The sequence below is a fragment of the Halichoeres trimaculatus genome, unplaced genomic scaffold, assembly GCF_033239565.1.
Source record: "Halichoeres trimaculatus isolate MK-OKI-2021-1 unplaced genomic scaffold, fHalTri1.1 fHalTri1_scaffold_5, whole genome shotgun sequence".
Taxonomy (NCBI): domain Eukaryota; kingdom Metazoa; phylum Chordata; class Actinopteri; order Labriformes; family Labridae; genus Halichoeres; species Halichoeres trimaculatus.
Genome location: NW_027437183.1, coordinates 23,181,847 through 23,205,266, shown reverse-complemented (window position 1 = coordinate 23,205,266; position 23,420 = coordinate 23,181,847). Strand labels below are relative to the sequence as shown.

Here is a 23,420-nt window from a genome sequence, read left to right as displayed (position 1 = left end):
ACAAAAAAGATACGTCTTCTCTCAAAAAACACAGCAAAGAACAGGCATCTAAATATCCATCACAAAAGATATGGATCTTTCAGATTAGTGCTAGGGATGGTAAATAATTTTCAAATATTTGAATAATCATTAACATTTTAAAAATGGAATAGTTCATGTGACAATGGCTTTGTACTGTCTACAGCTGGTCACTATTTATTGACGGATACCAAAGCTGTTACGCGTCAATTTCACAGAAAAGCAGACTGAGCAGGACAGGAAGTTGTGCACTGAAACCACTTAAAATGCCAAGAGACTTTCAAAATAAAACAAACCGTGTCCAAACTAGATGGTATTTAATGTGACTACAGCAACAAACTAATATTAAGAACAGGGTCAGGCCAGGGGGCAAAAGATTAGAGGTTTCACAGCCAAAATAAAGAGGAAACTCTCAAAAATGGATTGGGAAGCACGGGAACTCTCAAAAATAAAAATAAATGAAAATGAGGTGCAGTGAAAACTCTGCAAGGTTAGGCTAGCATATCACAAGTCCACAACTGTGCACAGCCATGTGAGAGTGAGGCATGCAGCAGAAAGTGTGGCGAAGTCTGCAGATCAACAGTCAGTAGCTTCATCTCACGAAGAAGTAAGTTTGATGATCAACTTGCAGAGCAAGAAACAACCTTTCCCCTCTTTGTCAAAGTAGCAGGTATTTGAATGTGGCTGGGCGGTGGCAACTTTGAGGATGGGAGCGATTATCAAATAATTTTATTTAATAGATACGCCCAAATATCTAATAGTGCTTTTGCTTGAAGCTCCCCATCCCTGGTTAGTAGAGGCTGAATATCTCTCTCAAACTCACACCATTTGTTTCTATGTATGCTTACTGTCCCTTTTAATTTATTAAACATAAAATAAAATCATCCATGGGCTAAATTGTGGTACAGCAAGATGGTTCCTAGTTTGATTACAGGTGCCTCTGTTTGAAGCAAGTGGCAACCTCCGGTCTGGGAAGATGAGACAATGCAGAAGTGCTGAAATCTGCTGTTTCTCGAGTGTTCCCTTGAAGCTGGCTCCGGAAGTACCGGGAGTCACATGCACACTAATTTTCGAAGCAGAAATGAACCTATTTACAGCCTGGTTCAAAAAACATCTCTTGTCTGAGTCACTAATTTTACTACCTGCACCCACTGCACAGGGGATGAATTTTTTTCTAACTCAGCCGGAGGAAGTTAAGATCACAAGCTCGCCCAATAAGAGGCACAGCTGAGGGTCACGTGACCAACAGGTGCCCTATGGCTGTAGCCCTTGCCACTACCAATATGGCCGCTATAGCCAATGTGCTTCATTTTCCGTTTCAGAAACAGACAGGTGACGTCGGCGAGACTACATCCACGTTTTATACAGTCTATGGTTTTGAGTTTGCATGATCTCACCCATAGGTTCTCCAAAGGAACTTTGTCACAACATGTTTTGAAGATCTTGCTCTTTCATGTGTTCTTGGTTCAAAATCAGAAAAAGAGAGCAGTGGACTATTTTTGTGTTTATCTGTGCCATAACTCTTTCCTTTCTGGACACACGGTTTGGGCTGTAATATTAACAGGTTTTAAATTAGATCAGGGTTGATTTAAAAAGAAGAAGTCTAAGATATTTACTTCATGAAGGTTCAAGGTTCTACCCCCCAACCCCCAAATCATTTTCCTACAGTCCCTAATGTTGGGCAGCATGTCCTCTGGGAGTAGCAGGAATAGGCACAGTGTTGACGTTTAAAGTACCTTCCTAAATGGACCCCTGAGAATTTTCTGGTTGTTTTTGTATGTTGAATTTACCAGCTGAGGATTAGCCGTTTATACAGCCATTTGTAGACCATAAATGGAAGAAAAATTATACAGTGGAAACAGCAGAGGTGCCAAAACTACATTTCCAAGGTACACAGAGCCTTGTATATCACATGTTGGATAGTTTAGCCTGCAGGCGCTGTTCCAGATTAAAACAGTGGCAGGCATTTATAACATTATTTAACAGTAGTCTTTGTTTAGGGTGGGCAGACATAGCTGAAAGGAGCCAGACGATGGAGAGTATTTGTAAAACTATGTCTGCACAGAGAGATGTTGTGCTTTCATTCACCTGCAGGAACAAGTATGCAAAGTGTACATTTTACAGGATAAAAGCATTTTTAGAAGTCGTCTGTTTTAAAGGTTGGGTGTGAAGAAGAGGGCATCAGAGAAAATATAAAAGTGAGGGCTTTCCTTTTCCTTTGGCAGCTGAATATAAGAGGTCTGTGCTACAATAACAACACAAGGATGATTCAATTATCCACCCTGGCTCTTGCAGGGATCCCCCCCTCGTACTAATGTTCTCCCTTGGTGCAATAAATAACTTTTTATACCCACTGCCACGGAGAGTTCACCTGCACGGACAATCACAGCGTCTGCCCTCGTATTTGTTACTGTGGCCTTTTAATTTGACCTGAGCCAACCTGTCATGCTCCATCAAACGTGGGAATCGGATACCTTAGGAACACAGGCCCCTTTGCTTTGCGTTATGCCATCCCCCCCACCTCCTTATACCCCTGCGCCTTAACACACCGAGGCCTGGGAGCAGAGAGAAAGTCACCCGCATCACATGAATCAAGCACTGTGACAAGGGTCCGTTGGGTCTGGGATCACACGGAGGATCACAAGTCTCTCTTTTTACTGCTCCCTCTCCAAGCTCTATTAGCTGGGGATGAGAGAGGCGGGATGGCCCTCTAAAGGCAGATATTTCCGTTGATGAAGAGATAAATCAGATCATTTCTGGAGTAAGGAAGGGAGCACAGAGAGAGCCTTCTTGGTCATCCCCCTTTGAGATGTAAATGGCACGGTGGCACTGAAAGAGGGCCAGGTGTCCGATGCAAAGAGGGAAAGCGTGACGGTGCATGCATTCCTCAGGGACCTAGACCGTTAACTGTTGCTGTGCCTCATGTGGGCAAACATCAACAGATCCCATAATGGTCCATAATGGCCTCTGAGGAGTGACACAACAGCTAAGTATGATTAATAGATATGGACAGGTACACTTTGAGGAGAGTGAGATAGCTACCAGAAAACATGCATCGCCTGCCTAACAGTGAAACTTCTAATAAAAAATGTATCAAGAAACAACAGCAAAGACCACGGAAAGTCCTAAATCTCCACAGCAGCTGTCTGAGCCCCTCAGGAGCAGAGGTCAGCAGCTGCAGCTCACGCCCTGTTGGACGATTAGGAATCATTTAGCCTGGCTCTCTGAGGTCATCAAGGTAGTGATTTTCAATGAACTCTGTCAAGCCCCAGGCCTAACCTTCCAATGCCCCACACCTTGAGGTGGAGAAACAAGGCATTTGGCAGTTCAAACAATGAATTAAGAGAAGAATAGCAACCTGTTATTAGTCTAAATGAGAAGAAGACCAGAAATGACCTCTTCAGGCAGGGGGAGCTGAGAAAACTTGAGAGTAGAGGTGGGCGATACTGGGAATTTTGGTGTCGATCCGATATCAAGTAAATACAGGGCCAGTATCGCCGATACTAATACTTAAACCGATACTTTTTAATATTTATGGTTGATGTTTCATAAAACTGCTGACCTTAAGTTGTTTTTGTGATTTTTCCCTTGATTATGTTGTAAAAATCTAGGACAATATTCAGGCAAAGTTTAAAGGTGACTACAAAATACTTCAGTGTCATGATAAACATTTATGTTCAGAAACAAAACAACAGTAAAAATAAATAAAGTAGTAATAATAAAAAAATATCCCAAAAAAATTTCGTGTGGAATTCTTTTCCAAAAAAAGTGCAAATAAAAAAAAACGTTTTCATTTATTTTTTTTTAGGTATAGAGTTGAAGACTTCAATACAAAAAAATAAATAAAAACCTAAATAAAAGTTCTCCCGTTATCAAACTTATTTTTTAAAATATTCAAGTATAACAAATTATCACACCAGAACAAATGTTATTAAAAAAATTCAAACAAACTTCTTTTTTGGAGTCTACTTGCTTGTTTCCCTAGTGCCACTGAGCCACTTGACGTGACATGGACAAAGCCAGGTCGCAACTTTCATAAAACCGCAGCAGTCAGTGCATGCAGGAGAAAAAAAAAACTAGAGGATCGATCTTTTTACACCAGTATCATTCGATATCAATACCAATGTTGATATCGATATTGTCGATATTTGGATCGATCTGCCCACCTCTACTTGAGAAAAGACTGAGGTTAAATGTCTGTTTCCTGAATAAATTTACTCCTACAAGGGCTTCACAATCTTATTATATCCTGCAGAAAATCCAGACAGATATTTAAAAAATCATAGACTCATTTTGATCAACAAGATGGTTTTTCAATGTATAAACTGATGTAAAAGATTTAACAGTGCTTTTGTGATGAAGTAAAGGAATGTGTTCAGTGTAAAGCTGTTGAATCTAGTAGTCTGAAGAAATTTAACAACATTAATGTTTTAGAAAATGTCTTTTTTAGCTGGAAATTGAGGCAGGTCAAATTAATATCACAACTATATGTTTAACATGTTGCTGCATAAACTGAACTATTTAGCCTACAGCTACCAGAAACAGCTAGCTTGTCCTGGGCCTAACAAATATTCTCTATCTATACATCTCAAAATTAAGATAAAGACCAAGAAATGGTCAAGAACACGAGTAAAGTTGCAAATAAAATTTTTACACTTCAGAAAATGACATCTTTGGCTTAGACATAAGGCAGAAGACTGATATAAACCTCACATCTGCAGGTTTATGTAGCTGTTAGCTAGTTCCTACAAGCGAGCTGTCAGGATAAACAGCTGGCTTATCCAGGGCTAAAGGCAACACTCCCCACTCCAGATCAGTAAAAAGACAAAGAAACAGCCATGATTGTTCACATGACGTACATGTATTTTAAAGTGACTAAAATCTTTGGGTTAGACTGATGGTTTTATCACTCTGGTGTTCTCCGTCATGGTGCTAAACTAAACTAAACTAAACTAAACAAAAACTGTGCTAGCTTTAGCTTCGAGTTGGGATAGGGCACCTAATTACAGCATAACTTTTTTTGTAATCTCGTATTTTGGGTGGACAAAACCAAGGGTCTATTTTTAAAGCTACTTTATTTTCACAAACACAAGAAACTGCGATGTTCTGGGAAATGTATTTAGAAAACCTAGAAAATTGTAATATAAATATGTTAATGTGATGTGATTTTGGTTACAACTGACTATTTTGACTTGTTATGATTGACCGTGAACATTTGTAACCCATTATGTACAGGTATTGAAGTGGATTTCAGTATCTTCCAAGGTTTATGTCAACATAAGCAACCGATCAGTCAGCTCTCGTGGTTTAAGAAAGTAGAAATTAAGTGTACCTTTGTATGAACTGTCCTCCTCCTTGAGTTCCCCACTGTGGAGTGACACAAGTACCCACTCATACAGCTTGCTCATTTTCTAAGTGACAACTCTGCTACACCACCTGGTGGTGACAAAGGACCCTACACCAAAGAAAAAACTATTGCCTTGAGTTGTGGTCATCAACAAACAATGAAACCAAGTCTTACTCAGATTTTCACAAAATTTTATTTGCAGATTTAAACTCATGACAATTAATTTGTCCCGGTGCTTGTCTGATGTACATTTTACAACCCCAATTTGACTGGTAATACTTTACCAATCTGTCTTCAAGCGTAAGAACATTTTAAAACTTACAAAAGTTACCCTCAAATTTTTTGAAGAACTTTTTTTTTCTAGTGTTACAAATGTTGAGCTAAACTTTTACATCTGACTCTGACTCAAATGATTTAGAGATCAGTTCCTGTAACAATAAAATATAGCATTAAAGTCTGAAAAATAGATTTCATTACAAAACAAATTGTTTTTTACATATCATATCTACACAAAGAGCATTAAATTAAAATAAAATAGCGTCAGCAAATTGTGAGGTGTGTAATAAAAGCAGTTAGAGAGTTATTGCATAAAGAAAGCTTGCTTGAAGATGCATTTATCTTTTTAATCCCCCTTGCGTTTTTAAAGGACTGAAACACACTTTTCTCTACCAGAGCTTTTTTTTTTTGTAATATTACATACACAACATACATTTACCACAAGTCCTTGTGCTGTCAAACTCCCTCTACCTTTAGTCAATGTGATTAAAGTTAGAAAAAAGAATTGGACTGTTACAAAAAAGATTGTCCAATAGGTTTTGAAAAAAGTCTCAACCCCTGTTTGAATGACTCAGTTTTTTATAACAAGAAATGCTAAAAACATCCCAAAATACCTTGATACCACATGATGCTTCTTCACTGTGCTAACAGAATAAACCTGATCACAGGTGGCAGTCAAAGAAAAGCACAAAAAACACTGTCTTGATCTGCTTTGGAAATTCTAGCAAATTATTTTTAGAAAAAATTGACCCCATACACAAAATGATCTTGGCCGAACTGGATACATGGTTGATCCTAAGACAAAGGTCAGCACCATTAGGTGGTTTGAAAATCACTGTCTGAGGTGTCACATGACACAAACCCTTAATCACATATATGACAGAGAATTGCATTTGGCAAGAGACAGCTTTCCACTGATTAGCTTTTAATAAGGCAGATGTCCAGTTTTCTCCTCTGCTGCCGAAACAGTGCTGCTCTAAAGTGTCTGGAAGTGCTTGGCACAGTGAATATTGGAGTTCACACAGAATCAAACTACATAATTTCAATGGGTGATGAGAAAAATGTGACCACTAACAGGGCATGCACAAATGACATGCTTAAACTGTTCTTTAAATAAATAGTGCTCGTAGAAAAAGACATGATCATGTGACTGAATATCATGAATGCATAGGGATGATCATGGACATAAAACGTGAAATGCACAAACTCCCCAACTGGAAAAAAAAATCCCCAGACAAACAAAGGAAGAAAACCTCCCAAACTAAATGTAACTAAAGGAATCCCTGCTGCCATCAGCTTTACTCACTGAAAGGGAATGTAACTGTGTGGCTGCCCTCTAGTGGACTAAACCCTGAATGAAACATGAAGCCATGAGAAAGAAGTTAACACCCCTTTGTTGCACAGTTTAAGTTAAGTACTCAATAGTGTTGAAAATGAGGAGAAATGTAAAGGAAAAACAGCCTGAGCTCTGACATCTCCCACTGAAACCTTTAAACCACATCACTCAGAAGACATGACAGTAACTCCCAATGACTCAGTAACATGTCTCCCGTGCAAACAGAAATTTAAGACTTAAGGTCGAGAGCACCGAGAAGAGGAAAGGCTTTAGCATCAAAGGTTTACACTCAGCAGTGACGCTTTAGTGTAGATTGACAATATTTCAGGCAAAATGGTTCTAACATGAGTACATGAATACACAACAACTCAACACAAGAGTAATAGAGATGCCGACCAATCAGAGAGCTTGGTAAGGCGGGCTGGTTGTTGACTGTAGAGTGCTGGTGCTTCGTCAAAACACACAAATACACACACGTACATACACAAGGATTTAAACACGCTGCAGAGCTACAGGTACGTGTCCTGCTCTGTGCTGCTAAGGCTGTTAGTAGATTGCTGGAGAGGAGATTCTTTGGCGGGAGGAAGCTCTTCAGGAGGCTGCTGGTCAGTTGAGTCTGTTTCAGTCTCTGGCACAGTCTCCAGGGTCCTGCTGCTGCTGACCGGAGGTGGTTCAGGGGGAGTCGTGGGTGGAGGTGGGGGGTCAGTGGGCAGAGAGTATGGATTAGGGATTTCTTCAATGGGCTGGGGCTTTTTTATGCTCCTCCTCTTCTTGCTTTTCTTCTCCTCCTTGCCTTTCTTCAGCTTCGGGGTGGGCTGGGGCACCTCGAGCACGATGGTGGGGTTCTGCTGCAGGTCCTGGCGCCTTGGCGGCTCAGCCAACATTATGAGTCGAGCACCATGCATCCTCGGGGGTGACTTGAAGTTCAGCTCACCGCGGTTCTTTTTCCAGCGCTTTAGCTGGCTGTGATGCTCTCTTTCCACATCTCGTGCCGTCACTGGTACTTCTAGGATCTGCAACAGGAAGAGATACGTCACCAGGTCACAGCTGTGTCAGAAACATACGGATGACTGTCAGAGGAAACTGTAGGAAGAAAAGACCAGCCCCTGCTGGAAAATACAGTATGTTCGTTCCATGCCTGATCGTCGTGTACAAATGTGATCTTTGTCAGTAAATGCCACAGAGCCTCAGGGCTGGTGTCAGGACAACGCTTCTTATGAGAGGAGGTATTGTTAGAGTGGACAGACTCACACAAAGCCTGGCAGAGGAAGCAGCCAGCTCTAAGTCCAATCAGTCTCTATTTCACTTCAACACTCGGAGTCTGTTTCCTCAGCTGCATTTATGAACATCTACTGCTGGTGACTGACACCACACTCCAACACCATTAAAGAACTGGGCCTGTGTAATATCACATCATTTCCAGAGCTGGTTGGAGTTTAAGCAGGACTCAGAATAAAGATTTCTGTATCTATGCACAATTCATGGACTTTGTCAGGAATTTAATTTGTACGATAAATTGCATGTTCAAAGACCCATAAATATTAGAACTCAAAGCAGTAAAAGCCTAACTGCCTTCCCATGCCACAGAGAAATAAACCATACACAATCCATTTTTAAAAAATTAATGTTAATAGAGAATCTGCTGCTGTAAATATAGTTTGGTTAAACTTTCCTTAAACTTATGCATCAAATACACCAGGTACATCTGCAGTCTGACTCTGTTCTGTTGCGTGTTGACTGCATTTGTTAACTCACACCAGCTGCGTGTTCAGTCCGACAAGCTGCATGACTGACAGAGAAATAGAGTCACGAGATGGAGAAGTTCCTGCACTTCCCAATCCATTGACAAGTCTCTCTTCATTCATGTTGGGCTGTAAAACCTCAAACCTGTTGACTCCAGATCTGGCGGCGCTTATTATGTCTATCATCGTAGTCAAGCTAAATGCTAATCAATTTTGACACAGTTTGTCAAAAAATAGGATGGCTGCGTATTAGCTGCAGCCTGTTGGACCAGCCATGCAGACAGACTGCACCGTAGCGGATCCAGTGTAAGCTAACACATTTACTTAAATGCAAACCTATCTGATCTGTTCCAGTGACGGAACGGAGACGCACTGCAGACGCATCTGGTGTATTTCAGCTTTTAAAGTTCAGCCTTTTGCATAAAGAAAAATGACAAAGACATTCAGGTTAGAAGGCTTTCTCCTGAGCCACTACGTAAGGTTTCTCTTACATCTCGGACAAGGTAGCCCTCCTGCATGTATCGAGGCTCTATTGCTCTGAGGAGCTCCATGGTCTCATACTGGCCCTGGCAGGCCTTCAGCTTCTCCCTGGTACCCAGCATGCATTTCAGCAGCACCAAACCGACACGGAAGATAATCTTCACCCCTTTGCAGAAGAAGAAGAAGAATATGGTTAAGTATAATAATGAGAAACTTGTATGACTGTCAGCTTATCTTCTGCACCATTTATGAGCCATTGTTACCGTCACAGAGGAACATGTCCCAGACACGCAGCACAGACGCCCAGGGCAGCGTCCTGGAAAAAGCGCACATGAACCACTCAGTCATGTAGAGGATGGGGTCAATCTTGTGTTTCTCCAGATGGCGGTAAGCTAGCGGGGAGACACGTCGCAGCAGAGCAAACAGGATCTCTCCATCCAGCTGAATTGCTTCCTAAAAGACACACAAGTAGGAGACGATTACAGAGAAAACAGGAGACATTGTTCTTTGTATTGTATGAGCTGAAACATGACACACATGCTGATGTTGATCCATCAGAAATAACCCTCTCTCATTGGATTATGTTGTAACCCAATACAAGTAAATTATCCAAAGTTTAATAATGATCTGATGAACAAGACAACGCCCTGCTAGTTTCATCACTAAGTTTGCCACACTGTGACCTTTGCAGCAACAACAAAACATTCCAGTTTCATTGTAACCACAGCCAAAGTTCGTTTTATATGTCTGGATTGTTGTTCTTGGAACAGCAGAGTCACATGAAGTAATTTCTCTGCTCACTTCCAGCACCTAATGATGTTATTATGCATTCTTGCACGTGACTCGCTCTCACCAGGCCAGGGCTGTAGTAGCCAGGAAGATACTTCTCACAAATTTGGACCAGCCCCCAGAAGGCATCCTGTGGAAACACACACACAGATGATGTCAGGAAAGCGCTCATTTTACAGGACGTGTCTGAGGTTTTCACACACAACACAGGTTCACAACACAAATGTTGACTTAAATAGTACAAGGGAAAAAACGCAAGCCGCTTCATTCTGAAATAATTCTGCTAAAACAGTCTTTAAACTTCAGAAACAAGAACTGTGAAGTTTGTAGGTGTAACAAAACAGCTCCTCTGAGGTGGGTCATAACAGGACTAAAACAAGGAAGTGTATAATCCATACCTTCTGTTAAAGTGTACCACACACTGCTTGGTTTATTTTATCTTATGTCATCTGATATGTTTCTTCTCACACCCTATTCAATCATCTAGCATTTTGTTTAGCCATGTAAACACCTCTCTTCAGAGAAATGTTCAAAACCCCTCACATTAGAGTGAAAATTGCATGGGCTAAGTGGATTATTTTTGCTAACCCAAACAAAGAGCTGAAACTGCCTCGCTGAAATCAGAGGCTTTAGGAGAATAACAAATGACACATGATTGACCTAAACATTGGGTTCATACTATTTGCTGGAGGAAACAGATTTATTGGCTCTAAAAGGCCATCATTATGAATTACAAAGGCTCTGCTCCTTCCCAAAACAGTCACCAGGTTGTAATGTTCTTCAAGTTTATCTATAATTCAGTTTTCTGGACAAGCTCAAGGATTTATCTCCACATGACATCATCCGTACAGTCTGTCTCTGTGCAGCTGGCTTAAAAATAGACTTCTTCGAGGTCTCAAACTTAAAAAAAGAACTAGGAATTATATTCAAAAGGCCATGTGTGATTTTCTTTGGTTGAGTTTTACCCTTTAAGACAAAAACACTCAGACTTCCGAGCTTTGTCTTGAAGCACTCACCCAGAGAGACAAAAACCACAAAGTCAACAGACTATTACAAACACATGGTGACAGTTCACTCGCACCAAACACAGCACTTTATTTGGTGTTTGCGGTCGAGGGGGAGGCGTACCTCGGCAGGCATGTGCATAAGCAAAACAGCAGCGATGGGAGCCTGAGCCTGGCAGTACCCCTCCTCTGGTCTGTACAGAGTGTAAGCCTTCAGGACACGGAACAGGTCCTGCTGCCTGTGGACGGTTGAACCACATAAAGGTTATCTGGTGATTATCTTAGTTATCAGTTTCAGAGCTTAATGTCACGGCCTATCAGACAGCTTACCCGTGTCCTCCCCGTGACACAAACATCTCATGAAAGGGAAACTGACGATGAAGATCTTTCTCAATCACATCCAACCATTTGGGGTCTCCGGGCTCGCAGTCCAGCTCCTGAATTTACACAAAGAACAAGTGATGAGATGCTTTTCTGATTTAAAGACAGCTTTAAATCCCATTCAGGTAGAAGTAAGTCTCTAAAGTTTATTTAGAAGAGAAATCACTCCTGTTTTAAAAGATTATCTGAGAAAACACAAGCTGTGTCATTATCTGTAAAAACAGTTTTCACTTGTTCACTCTAAACATATTGATATAAATGTAACCCTGCTTCAGCTCCGTGGAAAAAACATCTGGATCCTCAATCAAAAAAGGTGCCAATCCGTTCAACAACTTTCAGTAACTGTTTCAAATTAAATTTTAAAACAAACTGAGATCAGAAAACAGAAGAATAAAACAGTGATGAGGAAGTGAAAGGACACAATTCTCTGACCTGAAACTTGCCGTGGTTCTGCTCTTTCTTCATCTTCCCGCCGGACAGGTAGAGCCATGCCCGACCACGAAGGGCAGGAGGGATACCTTTCTGACACCGCAGCCTCACCTATGTCACAAAGAATAAACAGCTCAATGAGTTCGGAAAGATGCAGTAGAAACATGAGAGACAACAGTGTGCCAAAAGCAGAGAGGAGAAACATTCAAGCTGCTGCAGTTTATGCAAAACTGCTCAGCCTGCCACCTCAAGTTTGTTCCTTCTTTTACAACGTAAACTGCAGATGTGTTTTTAAACAGCACTCTGCATCATAATGGCTGGAAAACAAAAGAAAAAACTAAACTTATTAAATTGTGTGTGGTGGTGGTGGTGGTGGTGAGGAGGGATTGTCTCACTTGGCAGTTTAGAAGATATTAAGATCCTGAGGTACAATCAGTAGCACAGTTCAGCTCACATGACTGACGGGCACCCTATAGCTGTTAGTGTGGAGACTCAAAGCCTGCTCCACTTCCAATATGGTGGCGTCAGCTTGTTTGCTCCAAAAAAAAAAAATCATTTTCAGAAAAAGACGGTAGATAAAAGATAAAACTAAGTTTAACCAATGCCCTTCATCAGTGCTGAATAAAGACTGTAGCATCTCAAAGGCATAACGCCACAAGGAAGTGATTGAAGCCAAAGATCCATAGAAGCTTGGGGCACAATTTAATGACACACTATAATTCATGAATTTATATCAGGACTGTTTGTTTTGCTTTTTTTTTTTTTTTTGCTCAGTGACAACAGAGAGGGATAGAGAAAAGAGTAAGAAAATAGCAGCTTTCATTAGCCCTCTTTTTCATCTATAAACAAGGCAAAGTTGTGCACAAGTACACATAACTTAACGGTGCCTTAAGCATAAATAGGTCATGGTGTTAAAGTGAAGGTGGTATCATTTTTCATGAGCAACAAGCCACTGTTGACACAATGTCTCAGGTGCACACTGCACACCCTTTCCAACAAGGTATGATGATATATGTTGTTATACAGTTGTCTCTTTCATTTTTTTCTGCCAAAAAACTTTGTATATTTAACTTTTTTGTCTTTCTTTAAACACAGAAGTCCCCAACCTGCCGATTGCGACAAATGCTGACTATGACTCGAAAAGTTGCTGAAGAAAGTCGAATCCACGCTTCTCATGGTCATTTTCCAGTGCTTACAGATGCACTGTCATCTACCTCTGTGTTTTCTATGCTGTAATGATTCATGTCATAACCTCAATATCTCGGGAGTCGCAGAGAAAACTTCCATTCTACACTTTGTCCAGATTTGTAAGATTTAGAAGCAGAAGTTCCCCCTGTCACTCTGTGTGGGTTATGTTTACTTCAACCTTCATCTTAATCAGTTTGTGCATACTGTAATGATGAGTGCTGCGCTCCAACACTCGCGTGTATTTTGCATCAGCTGATCATCAATCCTCCTCGCTCTCCTACAGGAGTAACCTTTCTGCTCCCTTTGGGGCAGAAGTTTTAGTTTGACTTTCTTACCTCTCAGGAGTTTTCCTCCATCTTTTAGTGATCAAACCTGAAAGCCTGTCAGCTTTCATATCACACTGTTAATGTGTGTCTCTGTCCAGGGGCGTGTCCAGACTTTCAGACTGGGGTGGCTCAAAGAGGGGGGGGGGGGGGGGGGGGTTGCACACTTACAAATTGTCACCATTTATCTCATCTAACTTCGCTCTCTACTTTACAAACTATGAATGGCTATAACTGTATACTTATTAAATCCCAGTTTGTGGTTTTAGAATAAAAAGTGTATTATACATAATACGTGTCACCCAGTCTGTTATTTTAAAGCAGTGCTTTTAAGACAAAATTAAGATAAACCTTTGAATTACTACAAAAGGGAAATTCAAAGCAGTAATGGCAAGACTATATTTAATTTAAAAAAACAACTCCTGTATGTGCATGTCCTGTATTAACTTGATAGACACAGAGTCACATGCAGACAACTGAAAGAACAGGAGCCATCTTATTGTCAGCCACCCTACTGAGTGTCTCTGACAGGCTGTTTGTAGCTATGAGCCAGACCACAACACATGTCAAAGTTCCAACTTTTCATAATGTAAAAGGTAAAGTTATAACATCCACAGGGTTTCAGTGGGTATGCAAAACAGTTCCAACACTTAAATACGAGAGACTTAAGTATAATTCATACATCTAGCCTTGTTAAAACTGGAAATACATAATGTTTTTTCCATTTTTCCTGAAGTCTTCATTAGGTAGATCTTGCATTCATGCCGGTTGGGTTTCAAGATCTTGGGCCCAAAAAGGTTGGTGACCACTGTTTCAATGTGTTGGAATAAACGAATGAAAATGAAAAAATTAGAACATATTTCATTACGCTGTTTGCAAGCCATTTTGCTTTGGTTTAACTTCCTGTTGTATTATTATTTTTTTCCCAAAGAAAGAGCTGGCAAATGTCCCCCCTGAGATTACGGCGTCTAAAACAGTCATTGTGAACTAAAGGAGGACAACAAGGGTTTAGAGACCTTTGAGCCCACTTATTGAACAGGTGAACGAAAACTGCTTACAGCTCAAATTGGCAGTTTCTCCTCCTCACAAGGTTTATTTTCCCCCTAACTTTGAGTCTTTCTTGCATTTGGAAAAAGCTTTAGTTTATATCCACAGCACCTTTATTACACGGTTTTCTCAAAGGAAGTAAATACAGCCCCACCCTGAATCTGAGACTGTCAATTTGTCACATGGTGTGATAAAGGGATGGGTTGTGTCCTGCCCTGCTGCTGACTCATGGAAATGAGGTGAAGTTGTGGCTCCGTGCTGAACTGCTGAGCGCGTTTCATGGAGAAACCAGTCGGACGAGTGATGCTGCAAACAATGCATCCGCAAGAGTCTTTTCCTTGTGCAATCAAATACTTGGGAAATGCCATTTGCCTTGTCTGATCATGTGTGTGTGTAAATATATTTGGGAGGGAAAAACTGCCGCCTGGAGACAGTTGCATCACAACTGGGATTAAAACTGAGATACAAGCTGAAGAAAAATCTGAACCACATCACGTCACGCACCATACCAACAAGTCTATTTACACTACTGAGGAAAACACAGCACTGACCTTGTTGAATCTCTTGATAATCCACTTGTCCCAGTTGTTGAGCATTTCCAGCCACTTCACCTCTCTGTGCCTGAGCACCTCTGGAGGTACTTCACGAGTTCTGAGGAAAAATAAAAAAGTAAAATAAATATGAGAAATAAACTTTTTATTGTTAACAGATTAAACAGAAACACAAGCAAGTAACAGGTTAACAATTTCCTGATCTAATGTACATTCTGGGAGCGTACATGGTTGTATAAATAGGGTCTGGATTTGTTATCTCATCAGCCACACAAAAAGAAACAGTGGTCACTAAACACACCGTGGTTGTTGTGCCCTACTGGCACCAAGACTGATCAAGCCTGTGTGTTACGTTTCAAGAAGCATCCACACTCTGTTGCTTTAGTGTAAGCAAAGGTTCACATGTTCCAGATCCTGAACTACCAGCAGCAAAAGAAAACTGTGCAGGTTTAAATATGGTTGCTTTAGACATTTGCTTCACTTCTATCCCTTAGCTCTCACAACAACTGACCACAAACCTACAGACACAAAGTTCAGTTTTCAAATGATTATTATACTATTTTATTATGTAAAATATAACTTATTACTTTATTACAGTCACTTCATATATTGAAGTGTACTTCTGTCAAAGCCTTTGTTAAGTTCTGTTACTTTAACATTCCAGTTTTATTTATGCTAGGTCCCCCAAAAATGGTCCCATATCAAGAGACTTAAAGGGCTGCCAGTGCTGAACCATATTGACTTCCACCTAGGTGGTAAGACCAAAAATGTTTTGTTTTGATTAAAAAAAGCCATTGTTTAAGAGAGACATCCTCCGAGTGACTTTCCATCATTCTCCGTGTGCCATCAGATCTTAGTGTGTGGTGCTCATGTGAAGTCAGAACCCAGTGCAAAGAGTCAAAAAAAAAACCGCTAACTTTATTTTGAAGAGACCATAAAAGACACCAGCTCAGATTGAGTCCTTTGATGGCAAAGCCTGTTAAACCTCAAAGAGCTGTAGTAAAAAGTTGACTGATTTGAGTGATACAATTTAATCTTAGAACATTTTCAAGTGAAAGACATCAGGCCTGCACATTATGTTCTCTAAAGGGAAAAAAGTAAGTCTAACCTACATTAGGAACGACGTATGGTGCTTGACAAAGCTATGTAATTTTCTCATTGGCAATAGCCTGTAATTGTGAGGCTCAGACTTCTTCAAAGAGTTTTTTTTTGTGAATGTGGGACAGCCCTCTGCGAGTTTAAAAAAAGAAGCACGGTAAATGCTGCAGATCAGTTCAACAATATGTGTTACGCTGGCCTCAGCTTTTAAAGATGAGTTACTTTCAATTACTGCCAAATAGAGCAAGTTAAATCCTGGGTGTGTGACCACCTATAAAAACGGGAGCCAAAAGAGGCCCCTTTAGAAACAAGGCACCAAATCTTGGGCTCCAAGTCTGCCTAAACTCCTGAAAACAGGAAACTCCCAGCCAGCCTGTGCTTGGCACAACTTTCACTCACTCCTTCCACTATTTCAGAGCTGTGATTTAGGCTTCAGGCCTCAAGTTACTAAAGAGAGAACAGAAAGGCCCTCTTAGGGGGAAACTGTCTCTTGTCTTAGAGGCTATGAATGAATTATTTCACAGACAAGACATAAACATACAAACAAGACAGCATTCGTCACTTGTTCAGCCTCTTAGACAAATAATCAAGTTACAGCAACAAGACATTTTTTTTCTACAAAATGAAAGTAAAATCCACTACATTTTTTAATCAACCCTCGCCTGACTGCCTTTAGTATTTGTTATTTCCCAGTTTTAGAATGCAGCACTTGGTATGAAACACACATTGTGCCACGCAGCTGGTGGGAGGTTTGTTGTGCAGAGGTACCGAGACAACAAACACTTGTGATATGTTTCCATAACTACAGTAACTGTTAAACTTCACTAACCCTGCTTTTAAACTTTGGCTGAAGTCACATGATAAATTTATGCCCATATTTCTGTTAGATGAGCTCCAACTGGAAGGATAACACAAACAGAAGTCAATGAATCACTGTGGAGTTCAAACAAACTTACTGTCCCTCCATGCTCTGCTGCGCCCCTCCGATAAATCCATATTTATCAGTTTGTCTGTCGCTGGTGAAGCCGTTGATCTCAGAGTCTGATCCCAGGGAGCTTTCATCGTCCAGATGAGTGCTGCTCACAGTCTGGATACTCCTTGTGTCCGCTGATTGACGGCCGTTTTCTATTTTGGCCATGTTAGCAGTAGAGCTAGCTGATTAGCCAGGTTAGCTAACGTCAGTGAGCTTGTTGACAGCCCAAAGTCAAAAGTCTTCTTCTGGATATGTTGTCGAAAGAAACAGCATCGACGCCATGATTTCTTGACTTGGGTTAAAGTGTTGTACTAATCTCCCCCTTTTCAATGTAATCGTATGTTACCCTACAACTGTCAGGCCACGTCAACTTAGGTTATGCTAGCTAACTTATTCAGATTTAACGTAAGTGAGCTAATGTTGCTAACCTGAACCGCTCGTGCCAACGCTCGCCAAAACTATTTCTACAATGACCCTAACTTCAACAAACCGACGCTACATTATCAACACTTTCCTCATACGTAACCGTTCACTAACTTCTAGTTAGCTAGTTTGTCATTTTTATCAGCTAATAGTGCCCTGGTTTGCAGCCCTGTCATCCCGACTGTGCTGAGATTTTGCTTCGACCAGCAGCCCTGTCCGCGTCCTGGGCTGGATTTACTTTTCTGTTACTCCTAGTGGCTGGATAAGGAAGTATCCCTTAAATCCGGAAAACACACTGTGCACAGTCTCTGCTGCACTGCAATCAATATAAATCATATAATACAGGGCAGATGTCCAAGTAAACCACCAATTTAGGCTGGCCAGTCCATTCACTATTGTGTTTAGTCTAAGTCCATAATCCTGGAGTTTTCGGCACTTGGTAGTCATTAGTGTATCTGAGGATAAAGTCTGCATTACTCTTGGTAGTGTTTGTTGCCTTATTTCTGTTACATTTTAATGACAGTCCCCTGAACTTTTCTCCTGGCTATAGGTTTCACTGCCTCACTGCAAAAGACAATAGCTGTCTATGAGGCATTGTTCACATCTCTGATTAACTACAGCTGTAAAATAAAGACAACTGTGCTCGCAACATGCAATTATTCCCGACAGCTGCAGGCATCCAGTTCCATGGACTTTGACTTGAGTTACTTTTTTTCATTGCCATCATGTTGTCAGGATTTTCTTCGAGCTGTGTAGCCCAATGGATCCTTTGTACAACAGATAACAAAATTCTCTGCAGTTACTTTCAGGCTCTTACTTAAGTAAGGATTGATAATCTTATTCCACATTTCATTCTACTGATCTGACTTACTTTTTGTAATTTGTGATCCAGTTCCATACAAGTTGTGACTAGTAGGATTAAAAACAGTTGTTTGATGTGCTGACTGTGGTGTTGACCATCACCTTAAAACCACAGAAACAGATTGGTATTTTCATTCCTTTATTTAAATGGTTGAACATTTTTGGGCTCTACATGTTACCTAGTAATACCATGAATGACTCGACAGCTAAAGAAACATTGTAAAAACATGTCGCATATGGATATACAGTATAACTCAATGAGCATTTTAAGAGATAGTGAGGGGGAAATTAGCTCTTTACACAAAAGTTGACAAAGCCCCATTTAATTCTGTAAAATGTAATTTAACCTTAAACTTGACAGGGGAGGGAGACAAAACCTCAAAAAACATTTCTTTCTTCTTGCATGGCTCACTTCTTTCTTCCACCTCTCTCCTTCAGAGCCAAGTGGATTATGGATCCGTTGTTCATGTTGTAATAAGCCAGGGAATTAGAATCCTTAATGAAAATGCCCTGTAATGAACAAAGAGCACACGTTTTAATTTAATCTGTTATGTGAAAAGATTACAAGAATGTAAAGATGAAAAGAGGTGAAGTAAGGAAAGTTTACCTCATACTGCAGCTTCTGTTTTCCTGCTGGCATGCCTGTAGCTTCATGGATTTTGACTTTAATAACAGAAACCTAGGGAGCAAAGGTATCAGAATTAAGTTCATAAGCAACTGTGTATCTAGTACAAAGAGAGCATCAAAAAGCTGACATTTACATACCTGATCTGTGAGCGGGACAGTGAAATTCAGCACTTGGCCATTCAGCTTCCATTCAGTCTTGTCCTGCATGTTCGGGACTTGTACTTTAACTGCAACAGGACCCTAAGAAAGGGGAAAAAAATTGGCTTATCAATCAAAATAAATAAATAAAAAGGAAAAGTACAATTAGGACCATTCACTCCTGTTAATCAGAATCAGTAATGAACTCAGAATGATGTCGGTACTGTCTTTGTTGTTGTTGTTGTTTGCAAATTTAAAAGACCTGAGAACAATTTCCGAAGTAAACATCCTCCCGACCCTGTATTTTAAATATGGTCTGCATGCAGGTCCTAAATTGTATCTTTACAAACCATATAGAAATAAGAGGAATAAATAAGGATTAAGATTTTTTTGCACACAAACCTTATTTCTACGAAGGAACTCCTCCTCTGGCATAAGGTTGTCCTCTGTCTTCATTTTCTTGCTGACTGGTTCATCTTCGTGAGGTGGGGGTGGGTGGGCCGGTGGTGCAGGAGCAGCACTCGGAGGCTGTGGCACTGGAGGAGCAGGGACGAATGCTGGAAAGAACAGTAGTTATTTGAGATTACCTTTATTACAAACCGTACCGTACAGTGACAATTGTTAGAAAAAAAACACCTCTTCATCTTACCAGTTGGAACAACCATGGGTGGAGGTCTGGGGGCCATAATGTGAGGTGCAGTTGGTGGCATAGGCACCACATTGATGCGGGGAGCAGGAATCATGGGAGGCATCTGTGCTATAACTTGTCCTGGTGCAAGACGTACTACAGGAGCCACAGGTGGTCTTGGAATTACAGGTACAGCAGAGAGCAGGGTTGTGCGCACTTGAGGCAGCTGTAATCAAAGAACATATCAGTGGGTTCATAGTTTCAGACTTGGGATTGAATTCCATGAGCAGTTATGAACTTTCTCAGTGACTCACAGTTGGTGGGCGCGGCACTGCTTGGACTGGAGGACTGGGTTTGGGTAAAATGGCTGGAGATGAGGGGATGGGAGGTGGATGATGAATCTCACTGGGCTTGCTAGGCCCAATTTTCTCCTTGGTGTCATCCTCTCCCACCAGCCCTTTAGCCTTGTGAATGGCTTCAATCTGCTCTTGCAGGGTGATGTTGGCCTGCGCCGCCTGCTGGGTGCGAGCCATGCTGCCAGAGTGGCCATCCCAAGTAACCTGGTTACACAAGTATGGAAAAGATTAAAATGAGTAGATTTAATTTCATTTTCATTTATATTAATAACTACCTTTAATATATAATTGTACTGTACTCACCTTCTCTTCTGGCTTCTGGATCTCTTCTTCACCAATCTTTTTACCAATGGCCGTCTCTTCCACACCAAAGATATCAGTACGTCTCTCTGCCAGCTGTTTCAAGCTGCTCTCAATATCCAAACCAGGGGCGTACACTTCATCTTCGGTTTGCCGCTCTCTGATGCTGCGGTCTCTCTGCTCCAGCCAGCGCGGATCCAGCAGACCGATGCGCATATGCTCCTGCATCTTACTGGCAGGAATCTTCTCACCAGTGATTGGTGAGATAAGGTACTCATCTGGAGCTGAGCTGGAGGGCTGAGGTTTGGAGGCTGTGAGGAAACAAGATGAAGAGGTTAACATAATCACAACACAGAGATGGGCTAATATGCACGTTGCTTTAATCAAAAAAAGAATGTGTTACCTTTGGGATCATAGTCTTTGCGAATGATGACCTGGTCAGGTGTTGGGGGCAGTGGGGGAGGCATTGGATTGTCTGGGGGCAGAGGAGCCTTCATACCATCATCATCTTCATCAGATCCCTGAAGGAGGAGGGGAAAAATGATGTTTTGTTGACAGTACATCTTATTGTAGTTTTGTAGCAAAGCTACACAGATGAAGTAAATGACTAATCAGAGGGTAAAAAAGAAATGTCCATATTAGTTTAGAGACACTAAAATACAGCCAATAATCGGCCAAAGATGAGCAGTTTTTGAGGTTCAGTGATTATTGCTTTGGCCCTCACCTCATCCATGTCCTGTACTTGAGTGTCTTGATCAGGCTGAGAAGGATGGCCATCATGACGATTCTCCCGCTCGTCGTCCTCATCCTCACTCTCAACCTCCATCTCTACCTCCTCACTCTCTCCATACTTCTCATAGCGCTCTTGGATCAAGATGCGAGCGCCAAGCTCCTCAGGTGTGGTGGGTGGAGGGAAGTGGCCTGGGTAAACAGAGCGGCAGATGAAGTAGAATTAATCTCACTACTTCAGAGGCGTTGCAAGGCAGCATCATTTTGGTTTTACTACCTTGTTCATTGGGCTGGAAGTCCACTGTCTCAACCACTACGAAGTCGTGCCAGTCAATTTGAGCATAGGCCACTCTTTCTTTTTCTCTTTCCTCCTCCTCCTTCTTTCGCTCACGCTCCTGGAACTTTGCCCACTCAACACGGTACCTCACCTGGTGATTGTGCAGAAGAACAGCTGATTAACATGGGCAACATGCAGTTAAAAACTTACTCTGAGATAAAGCTGCATTAAAAGTAACTACCTGGTCCATAACCTCTCTTGGATTCTCCGCCTCTTTTTTGAGCTTGTTCAGAAGACCCTTAGGGGGGATCAGAATCTAAGAGAGGCGAAAGATGATCAATATACAGTTTAATTTCAGCACCAAAAAGTAATTAACATTATGTAAGAGGTGTAAGCTTTGTCTGGTCACCTTTGTGTACTGCTCAACCAGTTTGGTGAAGTAGTTGAACAGGCTGTGCTGTGGACGCAGAAAGTCAAACTGGTAGTTTCTCTGTTCTTTCTGCATGAGCTGAGTGAGAAACTGGCGACCATTGCGAGCCACAAACTGGGCAGTGAGCTTGACAACATCCAGATCAAATGCCGAGATTGATGGAGGATCTGCAATGAACTCGTACTCTGGAGGTGGTTCTTTGGGAATAACAGTCTCTTGAATCACCTGTGATTGCACCTGTTGGCAGACAGATACAGGTGATATAATCACATGCCGCTTAGGAAAAGATATTGAATAAATTGAGTAGAAGCATCCTAAAATGCATTGTCTTACTTTCTGAGGAAGCTGCTGGGACTGTTGCATGGCCTGCTGCATAACTTTGGGCACTGCTGCAGACGGTTCTTGTGCTTTACCCTCCTTAAATTCATTGACTTTGTGACGGTAGTAGGCATGGTAAGGGTCATTGGGGTTGAGGAAATTAAATTTTGGATTGTTGATCTCATTTTGACGGATTCTTGCTTCAAACTCAGGGCCATTTCTGCAAAAAAACAACAACATAATAAAATAGTTAAGTCATGACCATAATTGAGATGAAAACCGTGTGAAATACTAATATAATAAAAACACATTAAGTTATCCACCTGGCTACAAAGCTGGCTGTCTTGTCTACGATGTTTCGGACTTCAGGGGGTGGATATATGATGCCAACGATGGGTTTAGTGGCAGGGGTTTCTTCTCCTGCTGCATCATTCTGTTAAAAAAGATGTTAGGCGATTTACAATATATGTACATATACACTCTTAAAATAATAGACAATGAACATATGATCCTTGAACACTTCCCCAAGTTTACCTTAATGACCAACAATCCCCTCTCAGCCTTAAAAACAACCAAACCATGCTTAACGGTTTCATTCAGGTTTATTAAAGAAGCTACCGTCCCCTTTTGGTACAAGCTAGTAATAACTACTAACAGCTCTATCCCTAGGTTTTTTTTTTTTGTTTGTTTGTTTTTATTATTTAGGAAGACGCCACTGCTGCTAGTTCAATACCAAAATGTCAATTTTCCTTCTAAACACATCATAACTGCACCGCTCTTCTGGTCAAATTAAATGTTCGCAACTCATAGCGGCAGAGCTAACAACAAGCTATCAGGGTTTAGCGTCGCGCCAGACTCTAATCAATAAAAACAGACAGTGGCCAAACTATGGTAATCCGTCGTACAAAATTTTCCCAAAACGTCAATCGTAAGTTTACTTCCTATTGGTTTCTTCACAGAGTAACGCTGCATTGCTAATGCTAACCTTGTTGTTGAGCTCTGGCTGAACGATTTGAACAGGCCCGGGCGGCATGGTTGTCTTCTCTTTGTGAAAGCAGGAGGAACCTTCAAACAAGCAACAAGTAAAATAAGTAAATATTCTATTAAATGTGTAAATAACTTAACACTTTATAATATGTCGAAAACGCAATATATGGGCTGAAAGCATTATTTTTTGTAGTCGAACACTTACTGCGTTGCGGTTTCGTTGACCCAATGGAGGCCTATTACTTCCGGAAACAAGCCCCAAAGCATCATGGATGTCTGAGTACTTTTGCCGGTTGCTAAGGAGATACGCCATCAACAGGCTGTCTTCAGTCACTCTGTGCCCGGTAGTGAGAAGTGAGGAAAC

The 23,420-nt window shown here is 41.2% G+C and overlaps 2 protein-coding genes across 2 annotated transcripts; both read right to left on the bottom strand.

Annotated features, from left to right (window-relative positions):
- Positions 1-5,583: 5,583 nt before the first annotated feature.
- Positions 5,584-17,644, bottom strand: LOC141790888 (TBC1 domain family member 10A-like). Its single transcript, XM_074671038.1, has 9 exons — positions 16,966-17,644; positions 14,912-15,011; positions 11,806-11,913; positions 11,323-11,429; positions 11,117-11,231; positions 10,053-10,118; positions 9,463-9,652; positions 9,211-9,365; positions 5,584-7,990 (listed from the first exon to the last, which is right to left on the bottom strand). The coding sequence occupies exons 1-9, from the start codon at positions 17,145-17,147 to the stop codon at positions 7,487-7,489; spliced, it is 1,527 nt and encodes a 508-aa protein (XP_074527139.1). The 5' UTR covers positions 17,148-17,644; the 3' UTR covers positions 5,584-7,486.
- Positions 17,645-18,392: 748 nt separating this feature from the next.
- sf3a1 (splicing factor 3a, subunit 1) lies at positions 18,393-23,383 on the bottom strand. Its single transcript, XM_074670953.1, has 16 exons — positions 23,262-23,383; positions 23,055-23,134; positions 22,393-22,502; positions 22,085-22,289; positions 21,731-21,988; positions 21,563-21,637; positions 21,322-21,472; positions 21,040-21,236; positions 20,719-20,836; positions 20,319-20,626; positions 19,974-20,219; positions 19,681-19,885; positions 19,434-19,588; positions 19,032-19,133; positions 18,874-18,945; positions 18,393-18,776 (listed from the first exon to the last, which is right to left on the bottom strand). Exons 2-16 carry the CDS (start codon positions 23,100-23,102, stop codon positions 18,675-18,677), a joined length of 2,352 nt encoding a protein of 783 aa, XP_074527054.1. The 5' UTR covers positions 23,103-23,134; positions 23,262-23,383; the 3' UTR covers positions 18,393-18,674.
- Positions 23,384-23,420: the final 37 nt, after the last annotated feature.

What these genes read in the sequence shown, in the direction of transcription:
- LOC141790888 (XM_074671038.1), bottom strand. Translation starts at nt 17,147, where the DNA reads ATGGCCAAAATAGAAAACGGCCGTCAATCAGCGGACACAAGGAGTATC. An exon ending in AGAACCACGGCAAGTTTCAG is followed by an intron (nt 11,430 to 11,805) that starts GTCAGAGAATTG and finishes GTGTAAATTCAG; the next exon opens with GAGCTGGACTGCGAGCCCGG. An exon ending in GCTACTACAGCCCTGGCCTG is followed by an intron (nt 9,653 to 10,052) that starts GTGAGAGCGAGT and finishes TGTGTCTTTTAG; the next exon opens with GAAGCAATTCAGCTGGATGG.
- sf3a1 (XM_074670953.1), bottom strand. Translation starts at nt 23,102, where the DNA reads ATGCCGCCCGGGCCTGTTCAAATCGTTCAGCCAGAGCTCAACAACAAG. An exon ending in AAGTACAGGACATGGATGAG is followed by an intron (nt 20,837 to 21,039) that starts GTGAGGGCCAAA and finishes CTCCTCCTTCAG; the next exon opens with GGATCTGATGAAGATGATGA. An exon ending in ACCCATGGTTGTTCCAACTG is followed by an intron (nt 19,589 to 19,680) that starts GTAAGATGAAGA and finishes TGTTCTTTCCAG; the next exon opens with CATTCGTCCCTGCTCCTCCA.